The sequence below is a fragment of the Oratosquilla oratoria genome, chromosome 21 (assembly GCF_046742065.1).
Source record: "Oratosquilla oratoria isolate Oo_2021 chromosome 21, ASM4674206v1, whole genome shotgun sequence".
Classification (NCBI taxonomy): Eukaryota; Metazoa; Arthropoda; class Malacostraca; order Stomatopoda; family Squillidae; genus Oratosquilla; species Oratosquilla oratoria.
In genome coordinates, this window is record NC_134797.1 from 43,789,408 (window position 1) to 43,808,916 (window position 19,509).

The 19,509-nt window shown below is 38.2% G+C and overlaps 4 protein-coding genes across 4 annotated transcripts; all 4 read left to right on the top strand.

Annotated features, from left to right (window-relative positions):
* The first annotated feature begins 4,085 nt into the window (after positions 1–4,085).
* LOC143036630 (cuticle protein 19-like) lies at positions 4,086–4,472 on the top strand. Its single transcript, XM_076204189.1, has one exon. The coding sequence runs from the start codon at positions 4,107–4,109 to the stop codon at positions 4,470–4,472; it is 366 nt and encodes a 121-aa protein (XP_076060304.1). The 5' UTR covers positions 4,086–4,106.
* Positions 4,473–8,755: 4,283 nt separating this feature from the next.
* Positions 8,756–9,183, top strand: LOC143037128 (cuticle protein 7-like). The gene has a single exon (XM_076205243.1). The coding sequence runs from the start codon at positions 8,758–8,760 to the stop codon at positions 9,181–9,183; it is 426 nt and encodes a 141-aa protein (XP_076061358.1). The 5' UTR covers positions 8,756–8,757.
* A 4,215-nt stretch (positions 9,184–13,398) lies between these two features.
* LOC143037129 (uncharacterized) lies at positions 13,399–14,028 on the top strand. Its single transcript, XM_076205244.1, has 2 exons — positions 13,399–13,454; positions 13,596–14,028. Exons 1-2 carry the CDS (start codon positions 13,399–13,401, stop codon positions 14,026–14,028), a joined length of 489 nt encoding a protein of 162 aa, XP_076061359.1.
* A 3,358-nt stretch (positions 14,029–17,386) lies between these two features.
* LOC143037130 (pro-resilin-like) lies at positions 17,387–18,090 on the top strand. Its single transcript, XM_076205245.1, has 2 exons — positions 17,387–17,398; positions 17,692–18,090. The coding sequence occupies exons 1-2, from the start codon at positions 17,387–17,389 to the stop codon at positions 18,088–18,090; spliced, it is 411 nt and encodes a 136-aa protein (XP_076061360.1).
* The last annotated feature ends 1,419 nt before the right edge of the window (positions 18,091–19,509 follow it).

The window sequence follows — 19,509 nt, forward strand, 5'->3', positions numbered from 1 at the left end:
CATTTTGAAGGAAACTTTTATTCGTTTAATTTTTGTCATACAAAGGATTACAAAGGAGGAGCATGTCGACAGGAGACCTTTTGGTCCATAACTAGGTCGGATGCAAAAAATATATATATGATAATGATAAACAAGTAAATAAAATTATGATAATATAAATAATGATAAAATAAGTAAATAAATAAATAGGTAAAGTTAAATAATAAACAAAGAGGTAAATAGTAAATAATAATAAATTGACAGATAGATAATGATAATCAAGCGAATAATAAATAAACGGACAAATGATAATGAATAAATAAATAGATAAATAATGTAAAATAAATGGCAGGCATACAGCATCTTGCTCAGGTGTTTATCATTACCATGGGATAAGTCATTAGTGCACAGTGATGTCTTGGAAACAAGTACGAGTAATGTGGACACGTCTCAACGTCCTCGGGTGACGATGGTCCTTCAGACGGCTGAGGTCGAGTCTTTTGCCCCACGGGAAAGAACGCAGCTGTTTCGCTGCCGCAAGTTGACCTCGGGGAGGGGGGGGCCAGGGCGAGGTCAAGTGCCTGGACCACTTATTCAAAGTTCACCGATAGCCGAGAGCATTCAGCGTTGTCTCAAAAAATATATATAAAGAAAGAAAGAAAAAGAAGAAGAAGAAGAAGAAGAAGAAGAAGAATATATATATATATATATATATATAGAGAGAGAGAGAGAGAGAGAGAGAGAGAGAGAGAGAGAGAGAGAGAGAGAGAGAGAGAGAGAGAGAGAGAGGGAGAGAGAGAGAGAGAGAGAGACTGTCTTAGTTTTACATCCCTGCAGGGCCAGTCACTTATCCGATTTGTCTGGACCATCCACCTGTTTTGGCATGACGACAGTGAGGTTATCCCGTCGCTTCTCATACCACCTGACATCTGGAGCCCCTAAAAATCATTTAAGAGAAGCCCGTGGCATAACATTATCAACAGAGGCCCTTGAGGAAAACAATAAGATTTTGGATTTATGTAAAGACGATAGACGCCTCCCAATTTTAGAAGCATTGTATATTAAAGAGTTAAGCCCAAATCTAAATATACAAGCAGACGACCTTAGAGCCCTTCCAAGCATGAGACAAACCGTTGCAAATCCAAACATGAGACATAACACCACAAACGCCAATACGAGACAAAACGCCACTAGTTCAAATGCGAGACAAAACGCCATAACCACAAGCATGCCACATTCCGCCACAACACGAACCCGGAGGCTTTCTTAGTGCACGTGACATTTCGTCACTGCCCGAAATACTAGGTAACCTCCCCTAGAGTGATTAGCAAGTAAGAAACTCTAGTTTAAAACTTAGAACTTTAATAAGACTCATTGGATTAATTCTTATCCTAACAAAATAGAATATCCCTATAGCTACTGAAGAAGGGTCTTGAACCCGAAATCGCGACCTAGCTGATATGACTACATACAGCTAAGTCATAAATTTCCTTTCTAAAGAACACAAATCTATAATAAGATATATAGAAAATAATTAATGTACAACTAGCCATCACTTTTAATGATATATGCATTTGAGAAAAACTCCTGTCCAAATACACTTATAACACACACACACACACACACACATATATATATATATATATATATATATATATATATATATGTACATATATAATATGTATATATATACATATATGTAGATAGATAGATAGATAGATAGGTAATTAAGACCTATACATGTGAGGTGCAGTTTTTATATCGTCAATCATTATCATTTGCTTTCAATTAATTTAGGGTATCTGGATATTGCTTCTAAATTTGTTCAACAAAACATTGACCCAAATGCAGAACGTTATTTCTTAATATCCTTCAAACAGTCATCAAGTTCTTTCGTTAAAATCAAGTCCAATTCTGCCGGTGTATCTCCGCCCCTATATTTTATTGTTTCTTTTACCCATTGGGTCATTGGTTTGTTTATTGCTGTAAAAAACACCCTATTGCCAATGTTTTATTCCTGATACTTGTTTCAAATTCCTCCCATTTTACCTTTTTGTAACTGAAGTCCCTTAACAGTGTATTTTTTTTTTGGCCTGCTGTCTCTAGCATTATCTCATTTTACTCGGATTCATTCAATGCGCTTGTATTTGCTGTGAAAACACTACCTCAGAGTCTCTTTTAAGTTTTCCTCCATTTATAATTCGGATTAACGTCACTAACTACCCTCTTTCAGGGGACTAGGACGGTGCCCCTTACAGACTTTATAAAGTGGAAATTAATTAAACATGCCCTTGGTCCAACTCGCCTGTAGCAGAGTTCGAACCGCAGTTACCTAAGCTTCCGTCGTAATTAGTGACGCTCTAGCCTGCTCGACCAGTGATCATCATCCATTTATGTTGTTCATATTCATTATCTCGTCCTTGCCTTCTTTCTTCTCAACTTAGTCCATCTTCATTTTTTCATCGTTCCTCTTATTTACTCTTTTCCTTTTCTTCGATATATATTCCATTTTCCATCTTCCACTTCATCATCAATATTTCTATTAAACTTGTCCTCAACAAAATACTTAATGCATGGTTCTTTCTTTTTTGAATTATCATTTAAAAAATAAAAGACCAGTGATCTTTTATCATGATGATATCAATCCATCTACATTACTGTACATTACTTTCAATCTGGTTTTACTTACCTATTCTTTTTTTTCATTATTTTTCCCGAAAACATATCCTTAACTACTAATCTATTATTTTCCAGTAAAGCTCTGTCTTTCTCTGCTTAGTCCTCTTTTTTCCGGTTTTCTTTTTTTTCTACATTTTTTTCTCCACTTTTGTATCCAAAATGCCCAAATATTCTTAAACTTGTCCTTGCTTGCTAGCTTCCGTGGCCTACTAATTATGTTATTCACCAAGTTTTGTAGTTTACACCTTATATATATCGCACATACCCTCTCCTTGTAAATACTTACATATTGTAAATATTTCTTCATTTTCTTCTTGCATATTGGCGTCATTATTCATAATTATTTGTGTAATTTCCTTTGCTTTTTTGTCTTTATATTTCTCTTGCCTTGCTGGCATCCCGTGACCGACACATTTCTATCTACCTTTTTATCAACGTTCCTCTCTTGATTACATATATCACTCCTTATTTCACACCTTCCCGTTCTTTCTTCTTTTACTGTTATCAAGACTGTTATACGTGTGTGCGTGTGCATGTATATATGTATGTGTGATTCACCATGGTCTTGGATCACGTGTTGGACTCGTGATCGACAGCTAGTTCCCTCTCGGAAGAGAGCTCAGAGCTCATATATGACCGATCTATGGGTAATGCTGTGACCTTACACGCACACACACACACACAACTCCCTTCCCACGAGAATTGAAGTAACAACCCGCAGCGCACCGATAAAGAAATTATTTCAGCCCTGGGCGGGATTCGAACCCGGAACGCCGCAGTGGCAGCCGGGAACTCTAACCACTGCGCCAAGAGGTGTGTATATATATATATATATATATATATATATATATATATATATATATATATATATATATGTGTGTGTGTGTGTGTGTGTGTGTGTGTGTGTGTGTGTGTGTGTGTGTGTGTATGTATACGTGTGTCATGTGTTTCTCTATGCGTGATGATATTTCCATTGTTTCGTGGAAGCCACTATGTGCGTGTACGTATTTTTATAGTCAGACTTTATTTTTAGGATAAAAAAAATTAATTACTGTAGTCGTTCTCGCAACCGCTACAGTTGGTTTGTTTTTTGGCCCAATAATGTTCTTGAAAAGTTGCTCTTACCTTCGGCCTTGTTGATGACGTCACACGAGGCTGTGAGTATATATAGCTCAGGGGAGGGTTTGTGAACGCAGCACATCTTCCACAATGTCTCTTAAGGTAGGGAGTCATTCATATAACGCGAGTTCTAAAAGAAGTCTATTGTGATAACAAGCCTGGAAATATCAATAGTTCACTACATCTCTATAGTACATGTGTGATATGTCACAGTAAGTGTGGCATCTTTGATTAAGACTTCTTTATTATATGTTTCATAAAATTCCCCCCCTGAAGACCATCTTCCATCGTTTCAGATCGCAATCGCCTTTGCCCTCGTGGTCGTCGCCATGGCGAGACCCGACAGGCTTCCCACCTACTCGTACGCTCCCCCGAGCCACGACGACTCCTACGAGTCTGAGGACTACCACGAAGATCCCAAGTACGAGTTCTCTCACGCCGTCAAGGACGAAGAAACCTACAACGACTTCGGCCACCAGGAGGCCCGTGACGACGACCAAACCCAGGGATCCTACTCCGTCCAGCTCCCCGACGGACGCCTGCAGAGAGTGACTTACTACATCGACGGAGACTCCGGCTACGTGGCCGAGGTCACCTACGAGGGTGAGGCCCACTACCCCGAGCCCGACTCGAGCGAGGAACGCACCGTCTACGCCCCTCCTCCCCCAAGGAACCTCTACGGAGCACCCAACTAAGAAGACCTTCATAATGAACATTTTGTAATGTTCGTCTCCCTTAACCTGTTCCCTATTTATTATAAATAGAAATACAAATCACTGAATATGTTTTTAAGTTCCTAGATTAAGAACCTCGTTTCTTATCACCATTGTCACGTCTCACACACAGAGACAAAGAAAGGAGCAAAGAATCGGAAACAATATAAATGTCAGCGGTCAGGAAAGAAAAGGAACACAGAGTGAAATATTTAGAGAGGAGTGACATGTTAACTTTAAACTGTCAGTACTACGTCAGTCACTTCTTTATCTACTTGAGAAAGACATTATAAAGAGGAGAATGACAGAAAACTTTAAATTGGAATTACTTTTGAACGAAAAGAAAAGGGAAATAGATGTTTGTGAATGTTACTTGTACTGATTTGTGTCGAAGCCATTTGGGAATACAAAACTATCAACAACTACAGACGCGTTATACAAACTTACCAAATATTTCACCCATTGATAATCTTGAAGTGTTAATCCATTTTCCTTACACTTCATCAAATGTATTTTTTTTTTTTAGAATCCTTTATTATTCTCTTCTTGTTGGTGAGTTAATTTCGCCCACGACCTTGAAGAAAGACAAGGTTGTTGACTGCATTCTTTGTTATTAATACATAAGGAAATATCCCGTTCATATTACAATTAGTGTAAGAAATCACACCTCAGTTAAGACCTAATCACTGTATTTACTGACCTATTTCACACACACGAAAGAAAATGTAGAAGTTAAATCTTATATTGACAGACCTTGCTGGATCTAGTTGTATGGAATGTATGGTTAATGATGAATACAAATCCAGAAATATAAAAGATAGTAAAGTTTATCTGATTTCTGGAACGTGCAAGAAATAACATGGGCAATAAATCTATAATATGTTTAGGTAGTTTAAATATAGGTAGTTTTTGGTTTATGCGATTGATTGGAGACGAAAACATTTGACGCATACGTATATGTTTCTGTATATGCACATGGACTAATAATCAACTAATGAACACAGACATTAGACAGTGCATAGCCTTACTCACCCGTCTTCACCCCCTGAGTATCACCTACTGGCGACCAACAAAGATATCTTCTGATTCACCTCATACGTAAGAACATAAGAATTGAGGAGACTATAAGAGACCATAAGGCCTATATTATGGAGATCCATGTCACTATCACATATCATCCCCATTCATACAGTTATCTAACCCCTGTAGACCACCTCTTTAAAAATGACTCTGTAAGCAGAGACATTGTCTTAGAGGCAAAAGCAAGCGAGGATCCAATTCTTACGCTCGTGCAGCAAGACCGGGATTGACAGGCTCTTGAAGACACGGAACATTTGTCCTCCAGCACAGTTACCTGCAGCGCTAGATCCCGTTCAGAACGATAGGTAACATTCCAAGTCACCGACTGAAGTAAAGGTTTACAGGGTCGAGTCCCCGGAAGGAGGTTCAAATATTAATAAATCCTCGATGTACCTTGTTCATTTAGATTTCGCCTCATCTGCATCCGAGACTTTAAGACCTTCTGCATTACGAATAGTGTCAAATCGCTGGGCTGATTGGGAAATGTAGACGCTTGAGTACATTCCAAGCAGAACGAAAGTGGTTCTCAATGGGATGACCCACTGCCTCTTTTGTTTTGACCCTAAACTAGTTCTCTCAAGCAAGGCGTAAACAGACTCTAGTCCATTGTTTGTAAACCTGGGGGGCTGGGGGGGGGAGGTAGGCTGAAAAGAAACAATTGGGAACTGGAAAAGTCTGTTTCTCATAGTAGTGTAACAACTGCCGTCATTGAAACCAGGTATTAGTGGGCACTGGACTACTTAAACATGACCAAAGGGGGCGTTGATTTCCGAAAGAAAAAAAAAATCTACTGTAGTTGGTTATGCTGTTTGACTATCACATTTAAGATTGCGTAATCGCGTCTTTACATAATTTCCCTTATACTTTTAGTTCAGCTATTTTTCTCCTGTGTCTCAGTTTACAGTTGATAAACCTTTTAACACCACTGGATTGTCTTTACATTGATAAGTTGTTTCTTTTCCTATTCCTTCGTACTCTATACAGCTCATCGCGTTTTCTCTTCTGTTCATGTGAAACACTCTCCTCTACATTACTGTTTCTTCTCCTCCATTTATCCTGTTCCTCATCTTTTTGTCTCTAATTGTCTCGCATCTGTTGATTGTTTTTCTTTTACGAACCCATGACACACAAAGTATCTATTTTTTTCCTAATCCTTCTATGTTTATCTGAATTTTCACTCGAATTCATTTCTTCACGGAATTTTATCAATCCTGTAAATTTGTCCTTTCTGTATAACTCATATATTGGCTTTATATCTCTCAGTAAATATTCAGTTGTTGCTTGATCAGTTTTTTAGATGATAGATTTTATATTTTTTGTGGACGAATATTCAGGTTTGATTTATTTTTTTGACTTCATTCCATGCTTTTGTTTAAGGGCAAAAATATGTTATTATTATTTCTTCTGATTAACTTTTTCGGATTACTCATCTGAACCTAATCTTTTCTTTGATTTACTACATTATCCATGATTAGGTTATCAATGTTATCATCATTCCACTAATACTTTTCTCTTTTGTAGTCCTTCAATGAAGTTTGTATCCACCACCCAGTGGGGTCTTAATTTCAGTTGTTAGTTTGTTCTCTATCGAGAAAATAATATGTGGTTGAACATGACTAAGTAACCGCCGATTTCAAATTACTTTTTTTTTTTTTTTTTACTTTGTGTTTTCTTCTAACTTTTTCTCTTGTTTTCTTTGACTTCATTTTCTTAAGTTTCTGGTCCAAATCTCTCTTAACCAAATTTTGCTTCTTTTATTCTGATTTTTTTTTTTTTTTTTTTTATCCATTACCAAACTCCCTTATATTTGATGGTTTCTTCCTCAGTTGCATCTATGCTTACCCAAAAGTTCGTAACTTTTTCATTATCTTTAAATTTCCATGTCCTATTGATGATTAATTTACCGTGGCTTGTAACCTGACCTCAGGTTAGTCGCATTGTTCATCCCTTTACATATCCAACTTAACCGCTTCTTCTATCTTCTCATATTTACTTATATAATATCTTTTTTTGTGTAATGTGGAGCTCTTTTCACTCTGAACTTATGATACATTTTTCTCATCTGCTGCGTTTTTAGCAAGCAGTTCCCTCTTCTTAGTATTTTTACAACTTCTTTCTTCACATTTTTCATGTTTATCCTCCATCTATTGTTTCGTGATCTTTTCCAATTTTGATTTTCCTCCTCTTTGTTTTTGATTCATCCCATTTGTTCCTCTGCCATTACTTTGATATTCCCGTATTTTTTTTTTTGGTCTTATCCTCTCTCAATTTTTTGTTTACATTTATAAGTTGATCTATTTCAGCTTTCTGGTTAAACTAAGTTTAATGATCTTATTCCGTTTGTAATCTAGATCACTGTCTTTTTATTCCCAACGTGAATATTGGGCTACTAGAGTTTGATATCTTATTGTATTTGGATCCTCTTAGTTTTATTCAATTCCCTCATTTAATGAGGCAACCACATTACCACTGTATATTCCAAACTGGGTCGTTATTTGTGTGTGTAAATGTGTATGTGTCTCTATGTGAATGTGCTTGCACTCGAATATGTGAATTTGTATATCTACATGTGTTGGTATGGATGGTGTGCGTGTACGTGATAAAGACGGACAGACAGGTATGTAGATAGTTAGATAGATAGTTAGATAAATATATATATATATATATATATATATATATATATATATGTATATATATATATATAAAGAGAGAGAGAGAGAGAGAGAGAGAGAGAGAGAGAGAGAGAGAGAGAGAACTGAGAGACGCGCATGTCTATGTGAACTTGTATGTGTCGTTTCATGAGCACACATGTTTTTGTACTCTGTTTAAAATAAAAAAGCTGACCTACGATGTCCATTAATTCACTGGGCGCTATTCGCTCGTTTTTGGCCCAATGATGTTCTTGAAAAATTGCTCTTACCTTCGGCCTTGCTAGTGACGTCACACGGGGCTGTGAGCATATATAAGTTCGGGGGAAGGTCTGTGAACGCAACACATCCTCCACAATGTCTCTCAAGGTAAGAAGTCAAGGAGACTATTTTGCTAAGTAGTCTGGAAATAACGTCATTAGTTTATAACTATATCGTTACGGTGAAGCGTTACAGTGAAGCGTTACATCGTTACAGTGAGGCGTAAGCTTGGTACCATGGTTAAGGTTCGTTTATTTCAGCTTTGATCAGGAATTACCATGAAGATATTTATTTTGTCGTTTCAGATCGCAATCGCCTTTGCCCTCGTGGTCGTCGCCATGGCGAGACCCGACAGGCTTCCCACCTACTCGTACGCTCCTCCGAGCCACGACGACTCCCACGAGTCTGAGGACTACCACGAAGATCCCAAGTACGAGTTCTCCCACGCCGTCAAGGACGAAGAAACCTACAACGACTTCGGCCACCAGGAGGCCCGTGACGACGACCAAACCCAGGGATCCTACTCCGTCCAGCTCCCTGACGGGCGTCTGCAGAGGGTGACCTACTACATCGACGGAGACTCCGGCTACGTGGCCGAGGTCACCTACGAGGGTGAGGCCCACTTCCCTGAGCCCGACTCGAGCGAGGAACGCACCGTCTACGCCCCTCCTCCCCCAAGGAACCTCTACGGAGCACCCAACTAAGAAGACCTTCATAATGAACATTTTGTAATGTTTGTCTCTCTTAACCTTTTCCCTATTTATTGTAAATAGAAATACAAATCACTGAATATGTTTTTAAGTTCCCAGATTAAGAACCTCATTTCTTATCGAAATTGTCAGCTCTCACTCACAGAGATAAAGAAAAGGAGCATAAGGTAATATGATTAGCGTGGAGTGACATTTTAGATTTAAACTGCCAAGACTACGTCAGTCAATTCTTCATATTATTGAGAAAGGAAGTATGAAAAGGTGAATGATAGAATTCAAAAGTGGAACGAAAGAAATGAGGGAAGAGATGTTAGTGTTACTTATACTACTGTGTGTGGAAACAATGTGGACTAACACAAAAAATATCAACAACTACAGACGCGTTATACAAACTTGCCAAATATTTTTTTTTTCCGCAACTCATCAAATCTTCAGAATCCTTTGTTCTTCTATTTTTGATGATGTGTCCATTTCGACTACGATATCTATTAGTCATTTGAATTGCTCTTCTATCACAAAATCAACAAGGTGCTGTCATATTGTCGACCTTGAAGGAACACAAGTATGTTACATAAAGTCATATCTCATCCATACTGCAAATAGCGTAAGAAATCACACTTCAGTTTTGTGCTGACTGACCCATCTCATAAAAAAAACAGATAAATAAAAAAATATACAAAAATAATCTCATATTGGCAGAAGAATTGCTGGATCTAGTTCTGTGATGCATACAAACATGATGAATATAAAAAAAGGATAAATAAAAACCACATAAGTTGATTATTAGTAAAATTGTCACTAGGTCAGGTAGTTTAGATATAGGTGGTCTTGGGCATGCTCGAAGTGAGGTCAGATGAGATGACACCAATCTCCCCTTTCCAAGTCTATTCTACTCAGCGTGAATTTATCTTTGTGAAACTGTCCACTTTACTCTATACCTTGAAGATGTTATTAGAGGCGAAAGCATGTGGTGGATATGTATCTTTATCTACATATGTATACGTACATATATGGGCTATTAATCAACTAATGAAGGCAAAAATTTGACAATATATACGGTTACTCAACCGTCTTCACCCTTGAGGATACCCACAGGGAACCAATAAGAATGTCTACTGGTTCGTCTCAGCTGTATCCAGCAAGATATTACATATCTGCCCCAACCGACTCATACGCGGATGTCCCCTATCGAGGACTTCTCTCAGAAATGACCCTGTAAGCAGAGACATTGTCCTGGAGGCAAGTGCCAACGAGACTTTGTGGTGAAGGCATTCAAATAAGAGCTTCGGACTCTGGTGAGGGTTCAAACCTTACATTTGCTCGGCAAGATAAGGATTCTTGAAGACACTTTGCGTTTGTCCTCCAGCACAGTTACCTGCCATACTAGAGTCCATTCGAGACGATCAATAACTTTTTCAAAAATTCCAAGTCGTCTACTGTAGTAAAAAGTTTACAGAGTTGAATCCCCGGATAGAGGTTCAACTATCAACAACTCGATGCATCCTGTTCATTTTGATCTCGCCTCATTTGCATTCGAGACTTCTTTAAGACCGTCTACATTACAAAATGTGTCAAATCGCTGGGCTGATTGGGAAATGTAGACGCTTGAGTACATTCCAAGCGGAATGAAAGTTGTTTTCAATGGGATGACCCACTGTCTCTTTTGTTGTGACCCTAAAGCAGTTCTCTCAGCCAAGTCGTAAACAGACTCTAGTTCACTGTTTGTAAACCTGGGGAGTTGAAAAAATAATAATTGGAACTGGAAAAATATGCAGTTCTTATAACTAGGCTGTAGTGGGCACTGGATTGCTTAAACATGTTGAGTTTGGAAAAAAAAAGAGTTAGGAAATTCTGCTTTAGTTGGTCATGTCGCTCGACTATCACATTTAAGATTGCGTTATTGAGTCTTCATAGAACTTTCCTTATACTTTTAGCTTAGTCATTTTTTTCCCTATGTTTCAGTTTACAGTTGATAAACCTTCTAATAGTTGAAAATTATATTTAGATTGACGAGTTGTGTCTTTCCTGTTTTTTCTTACTCTTTACAGATCCTCGCGTTTTCATTTCTATTCATATGGGCTAAACTCCTTTGTCTAATTGTTTCGACACTTTTTCCTTTTATTTTGGACCTTATATCCTTCTTTTTAGTTGTCCTGTGTCTGTTCGAAATGGTTTCTCATTTTTACTAACTTTTGGCACTAAAAATGTAAAGATTTTTTTTTTTTACTTTTTCCATTTCTTCTATGTTTATCTTGATACTCTAGATTTTTCACTGCAATCCGTTTCCTCATTTTTTTTTATCAATCTTGCAAGTTTGTCCCCTCTCCATAACTCCTATATGATCTCTATATCTTTAAATAAATATTCAATTGTTGCTTGATCAGTTCTTTCTACAGGGCACCTGTCTTTAGATAGTAGATTTTATATCTATTAAGGGTGAATAGTCATATATGATTTTTTTTCTTCATTCTATGCCTTTGTTTTAGGGTAGAAATATGCTATCGTATTTTCTTTTTGGTTATTATTTTCAGATTAGTAATCTCACCCTAATCATCTTTTTACCTCACCACATTATCAGAAGTTATGTATGACTGTTATCATCACTCCCACAATAATTTTCTTTTTACGAGCACTTTCCTAAATTTTGTATTCAGCATCTCTCAATTAGATGTCAACACCTGTTGTACGCTTGTTTTATATCTTTAAATCATCGCTGATTTCTAACCACTTTTAATAACTTTATTTGTTTCCTGTTCTGACTTATTTTCCTTTTTTCGACACATTTTTCAGTCTAAATCTCTCCAGAAAATCATCTTGCTTCTCTTGTTCTGATTGATTTTTCTTTGACGTTTCTTACTCAACTGCATCTGTACTTACCCAAATATTTTTCAATTTTACATTTTCTGTTAGTTTCCATGTCTTATTGATGATCTAATTTATGATGGATTGTGATATATACTCAGTTTAGTGGTCGTGCTCAACCCTTTACATATTTAAATGAACCGATTCCTTTATCTCTTCAACCGCATTGGCGTCACTTTATAACTGCAACTTTAATCTCTATTTTATTTTGTGTGTGTGTGTATTTGTAATGTGGTCCTCTTTTCACTCTGAACCTATGACACACCATTCTTATCTTTTAGGTTTCTAGCAAGTAATTCCCTACTTTAAGCGTTTTACTGCTTCTTTCTCCACGTTGTCCGGTTTGTCCTCTCTCTATTGTATCGTGATTTCTTCCAGTTTCGATTTTCCTCCTCTAAAGGTTTTTATCCATCTCTTTTATTCCTTTACCTTTACCTCGATATTCTTCTTAAAACGTTTAGGTATAGCATCACTACCCTCTAGTGTATAGTCTATCAACCTCATCCTTTCTTAAAACATCACTACCCTCTATCAACCCCTCTATCAACCTCATCCTCTCTCAAAATTTTGTTTACATTTATAAGTTGTTCTATTTCAGTTCTCTAGTCAATTTAAGTGCAATAATTGTATCAAGCTGTGTTCTAGACCTCTCATTTTTTATTCATAAACTGAATGTTGAACCCCCGTGTTTTCTAGAGATCAACTTGATTATTGCTGCATATATCCTCTTGGATTTGTTAAATTTCCTCATTTTGTGAGGCAACCACACTGCCGCTGTTTGCTCCAATCTAGGTTGTTATTTATGTGTGTGTGTGTGTGTGTGTGTGTGTGTGTGTGTGTGTGTGTGTGTGTGTGTGTGTGTGTGTGTGTGTGTGTGTGTGTGCGTGTGTGTATGTGTTTACGTGGATATGGATTATGTGGGCGTATGTGGTTAAGACAGGCAGACAAATAGATAGATAAATAGATAGATAGATAGATAGATAGAGAGAGAGAGAGAGAGAGAGAGATAGAGAGAGAGAGAGAGAGAGAGAGCATGTACGCATGAGCATGTACGCTTCATTTTGTGCCCACATGTTTTTATACTCTAATTGTTTAAACCAAAATCTCACTTGCGATGCCCATTGACTCATTCGGTACTATTCGCTAGTTTTTTTTTTTGCCCAATGATGTTCTTGAAAATTGGCTCTTACCTTCGGCCTTGCTAGTGACGTCACACGGGGCTGTGAGTATATAAAGCTCAGGGGGGGCCTCTGAATGCAACACATCCTCCACAATGTCTCTCAAGGTAGGGAGCCATTCATGCATCGCAGTTTCTAAATGGAGAATATTTTGATAACTAGTCTAGAAATGTCATTAGTTCATAGTTATATCGTCACAGTGAAGCATATGGGTGACATATTACAGTAAACGTAATATCGTGGATAAAGTTTATTTCGACTCTGATCAGGAATTACCGTAAAGATACTTTTTCCTAGTTAAGCATATGGTTGACATATTACAGTAAACGTAATATTGTGGATTAAGTTTATTTCGACTTTGATCAGGAATCACCGTAAAGATACTTTTTCCTCGTTTCAGCTTGCAATCGCCTTTGCCCTCGTGGTCGTCGCCATGGCGAGACCCGACAGGCTTCCCACCTACTCGTACGCTCCCCCGAGCCACGACGACTCCCACGAGTCTGAGGACTACCACGAGGATCCCAAGTACGAGTTCTCCCACGCCGTCAAGGACGAAGAAACCTACAACGACTTCGGCCACCAGGAGGCCCGTGACGACGACCAAACCCAGGGATCCTACCACGTTCAGCTCCCCGACGGACGCCTGCAGAAGGTGACCTTCTATGTCGACGGAGACTCCGGCTACATTGCCGAGGTCACCTACGAGGGTGAGGCCCACTACCCTGAGCCCGAATCAAGCGAGGAACGCACCGTCTACGCTCCTCCTCCCCCAAGGAACCTCTACGGAGCACCCAACTAAGAAGACCCTCATAAGGAACATTTTGTAATGTTCGTCTCTCTTAACCTATTCCCTATTTATTTCAAATAGATATCCAAATAATCGAATATGTTTTTGATTACCTATATTAAGAACCGCAATTCTCATCGCGGTTTTTTAGGCTCATTCACAGGGACAAGCTGGTGTCATTCACTGAGGTCCTAACTTCTTAATTGGATGAATATGTGCATTTTGATCAAATGAGACACTTAAGCAGAGCATGGGCACAAATGGATCAAAAAGAGCATCACTAATTCTCGAGTGAAGAACCCCTGAGGAAAATTTGTAAGAACAGAGTATATGGGGAGCAACATTGGGGTTGATGGGTCAAGAAATGACAAGCTATATGTTGAACATGAGCAACTGAACTTAATTACCTTGTATATCAGAAAGAAATGAAACACAGTGCTAGAATGGTAAGAATGGTGAAATCTAAATTGTCAGGTCTACTTTTTTTTTTTTATATATTCTTTCTGAGAGAGAGGGGCGAGTGACAAGGTCTAAAAGAGGAACTAGTTTGAAAGACCAAGTTGAGGAAATTTATGTTTTTAAGTGTTGTTTGTACTGATGTGTTTCGGAGAGGTGTGTTCAAACACTGGAAATATTGCTTTAGAAATGTTTGACAATACCTTTGTTAGTCTTGGATATCTTTATAAAGCGTCCATATCACACAAAATATATTTCAGTCGTCTGATTTGATGTTTCAATGAATGGCAAATCTTTTCCAAGTCAGCAAGATGCGACTATATTGTCAACCGCGGAAAAAAAACACAAGATTGTTGAGCATTTTGACGTCGAATAAACAAAGAATATCGTAACAATATTGCTAATCCTGGAATAGATCACACTTTGATTAAGACTCGGCCTCTGTACTGACTGATGGAACTCAGATCATTATTCCAAATAAATCTTATGCCGACATACATATAAATAAACTTACCACAACCAAATATACTATGAATGGTAATACAAATAACATTACAGTAATATAAAAAGTATGTAACTTCATTGCTATGAAGGTTGTTGGTATGCCTAGGTAGTTGTACCGTACATAAGATGTGGTTTGAGCGAGGAGGGGGTTAGATGAATTACAATGAATCTCTCCTCCTTCTCAAATCCCTCTTACAATGCGTGTAAGCTTATCTTCCTAAACCTGTCCTAAAGCTGGTTATATCTGTAGTCCTGTGACCAGATGTTTGTGGGTGTTGGATTGCTAAATCCGACTAAAAAAGATGACGAGGTCGAGACATTAAGAAACTGCTCTAGTCACCCGTGCTGTTTGGTTTACATAAATCCACGCTGCACTATTGTCCTAATTTTAGCTTGGCGATTCCTACACTGAGTATCAGTTTACTGTTGAAAAACCTGGAGCCAGTTTAGGATTTTCTTTACATAGGTTGATCATGTATTCTTAAAGGTCTCTTCTTCTTGTCTATGAATCCTAGTGTATGCATTCCTAACCCTTTGTACATTTTATTTAGTTGTTTCTTCTTCATTCATCTCGTATAGATTTCTTTCTATCTACCATTTTTTAAATATTCTTTTTACTCACCCAAATGGTGAAAGTTGAGAAAGATTTCTCATTCCTCTCTCACTTCAATTCATATCCTCAAATATATCAATCCTGTAAAATTTGCTTCCCCAAAATTGTACCTACCTGGTCTGTATAGCTCATATATTAGCTCAATATCCTATCTCAATTTAAATTCAATTAGTTCATGATTAATCTTTCCCATGGGCATTTGCACTGCAAAGAAACATCTATCAAAAAAAAAAAAAAAAAAAAAAATTGTAGGTGATTAGTCATGTCTGACATTTCTTGATATTCTTAGTTCTATGCCTTTTTCTTAAAACGTACATATGCTACTATTAAGTCTCCTCTTTTTTATATTTACCACCTCAAACTTCTCTTCTCTTTACATCATGATTTACAACATTGTTATTCTTTACTGATATCATGACATCTATTCCCTTTTTTTTCAATCTCTTCTCCAAAATTTGTATCAATCATCTCCTAATCGGATATCCATATCGTAATATATGGTTCATATTCCTTTAAGTAATCGCTGATTTCTAACTACTTGTAGTTCCTTTACATCGTTTCCAGTTCTGACGTTTTCTCTTATATTCTTTGAAAGCATTACATTAGTTTCTGGGGAAAATCCCTCTCTCTCTCTCTCTCTCTCTCTCTCTCTCTCTCTCTCTCTCTCTCTCTCTCTCTCTCTCTCTCTCTCTCTCTCTCTCTCTCTCTCTCTCTCTCTCTCTCTCTGTCTGTCTGTCTGCCTGTCTGTCTCTCTCTCTCTCTCTCTCTCTCTCTCTCTCTCTCTCTCTCTCTCTCTATTTATTTTGTGTGTGTGTGCTTATTTGTAATGTGGTCCTCTTTTCACACTGAACCTATGACACACCATTCTTATCTTTTAGGTTTCTAGCAAGCAATTCCCTACTTTTAGCGTTTTACTGCTTCTTTCTCCACAGTGTCCGGTTTGCCCTCTCTCTATTGTTTCGTGATTTCTTCCAGTTTCGATTTTCCTCTTCTAAAGGTTTTTATCCATCTCTTTTATTCCTCTACCTTTACCTCGATATTCTTCTTAAAACGTTTAGATATAGCATCACTACCCTCTATCAACCCCTCTATCAACCTCATCCTCTCTCAAAATTTTGTTTACATTTGTAAGTTGTTCTATTTCAGTTCTCTGGCCAATTCAAGTGCAATAATTTTATTAAGCTGTTTTCTAGACCTCTCATTTTGTATTCATAAACTGAATGTTGAACCCCCGTGTTTTCTAGAGATCAACTTGATTATTGCTGTATATATCCTCTTGGATTTGTTAAATTTCCTCATTTTGTGATGCAACCACACTGCCGCTGTTTGCTCCAATCTAGGTTGTTATTTATGTGTGTGTGTGTGTGTGTGTGTGTGTGTGTGTGTGTGTGTGTGTGTGTGTGTGTGTGTGTGTTTACGTGGGTATGGATGATGTGGGCGTACGTGGTAAAGACAAGCAGACAGACAGGCAGATAAATATATAGATAGATAGAGAGAGAGAGAGAGAGAGAGAGAGAGAGAGAGAGAGAGAGAGAGAGAGAGCATGAACGCATGAGCATGTACGCATGAGCATGTACGCTTCATTTCGTGCCCACATGTTTTTATACTCTAATTGTTTAAACCAAAAAGCTGTCTTGCGATGTCTATTGACTTATTCGGTACTATTCTCTCGTTTTTTTGGCCCAATGATGTTCTTGAAAATTGGCTCTTACCTTCGGCCTTGCTAGTGACGTCACACGGGGCTGTGAGTATATATAACTCAGGGGGAGTATCTGTGAATGCAACACATACTCCACAATGTCTCTCAAGGTAGGGAGCCATTCATGCATCGCAGTTTCTGAATGGAGAATATTTTGATAACTAGTCTAGAAATGTCATTAGTTCATAGTTATATCGTCACAGTGAAGCATATGGGTGACATATTACAGTAAACGTAATATCGTGGATAAAGTTTATTTCGACTTTGATCAGGAATTACCGTAAAGATATTTTTTCCTCGTTAAGCATATGGGTGACATATTACAGTAAACGTAATATTGTGGATTAAGTTTATTTCGACTTTGATGAGGAATCACCGTAGAGATACTTTTTTCTCGTTTCAGCTTGCAATCGCCTTTGCCCTCGTGGTCGTCGCCATGGCGAGACCCGACAGGCTTCCCACCTACTCGTACGCTCCCCCGAGCCACGACGACTCCCACGAGTCTGAGGACTACCACGAGGATCCCAAGTACGAGTTCTCCCACGCCGTCAAGGACGAAGAAACCTACAACGACTTCGGCCACCAGGAGGCCCGTGACGACGACCAAACCCAGGGATCCTACTACGTTCAGCTCCCCGACGGACGCCTGCAGAAGGTGACCTTCTACGTCGACGGAGACTCCGGCTACATAGCCGAGGTCACCTACGAGGGTGAGGCCCACTACCCTGAACCCGAATCAAGCGAGGAACGCACCGTCTACGCCCCTCCTTCCCCAAGGAACCTCTACGGAGCACCCAACTAAGAAGACCCTCATGATGGATAGTTGTAATGTTCTTCTCTCTTAACCTATTCCCTATTTATTTCAAATAGATATCCAAATAATCGAATATGTTTTTGATTACCTATATTAAGAACCGCAATTCTCATCGCGGTTTTTTAGGCTCATTCACTGAGGTCCTAACTTCTTAATTGGATGAATATGTGCATTTTGATCAAATGAGACACTTAAGCAGAGCATGGGCACAAATGGATCAAAAAGAGCATCACTAATTCTCGAGTGAAGAACCCCTGAGGAAAATTTGTAGGAACAGAGTATATGGGGAGGACCATTGGGGTTGATGGGTCAAGAAATGACAAGGTAGATGTTGAACATGAGCAACTGAACTTAATTACCTTGTATATCAGAAAGAAAGCAAACACAGCGCTAGAATGGTAAGAATGGTGAAATCTAAATTGTCAGGTCTACGTTTTTTTTTATTATTCTTTCTGAGAGAGAGGGGCGAGTGACAAGGTCTAAAAGAGGAACTAGTTTGAAAGACCAAGTTGAGGAAATTTATGTTTTTAAGTGTTGTTTGTACTGATGTGTTTCGGAGAGGTGTGTTCAAACATAGGAAATATTGATTTAAAAATGTTTGACAAAACCTTTGTTACATACATACATACATACATATACCAAGGCTTTTTCCCCCTTACAAGGGAGGTAGCCAAAAAGGGAAAGGCATAAAATCATTTCCACCCATTCCATCCCTTTGTTAGTCTTGGACATTTTTTCATATTTAATCAACTCTCTTCTGGAAACCCTAGTTTCCTCTCTCTTTATAAAGCGTCCATTTCACACAAAATATATTTCAGTCGTCTGGTTTGATTTTTCAATGAATGGCAAATATTTTCCAAGTCAGCAAGATGCGACTATATTGTCAACCGCGGAAAAACGCAAGATTGTTGAGCATTTTGACGTCGAATAAATAAAGAATATCGTAACAATATTTCTAATCCTGGAATAGATCACACTTTGATTAAGACTCGACTTCTGTACTGACTGATGGAATTATTCCAAATAAACCTTATGCCAACATTCATAAAAATAAACTTACCACAACCAAATATACTATGAATGGTAATACAAATAACATTACAGTAATATAAAAAGTATGTAACTTCATTGCTATGAAGGTTGTTGGTATGCCTAGGTAGTTGTACCGTACATAAGATGTGGTTTGAGCGAGGAGGGGGTTAGATGAATTACAATGAATCTCTCCTCCTTCTCAAATCCCTCTTACAATGCGTGTAAGCTTATCTTCCTAAACCTGTCCTAAAGCTGGTTATATCTGTAGTCCTGTGACCAGATGTTTGTGGGTGTTGGATTGCTAAATCCGACTAAAAAAGATGACGAGGTCGAGACATTAAGAAACTGCTCTAGTCACCCGTGCTGTTTGGTTTA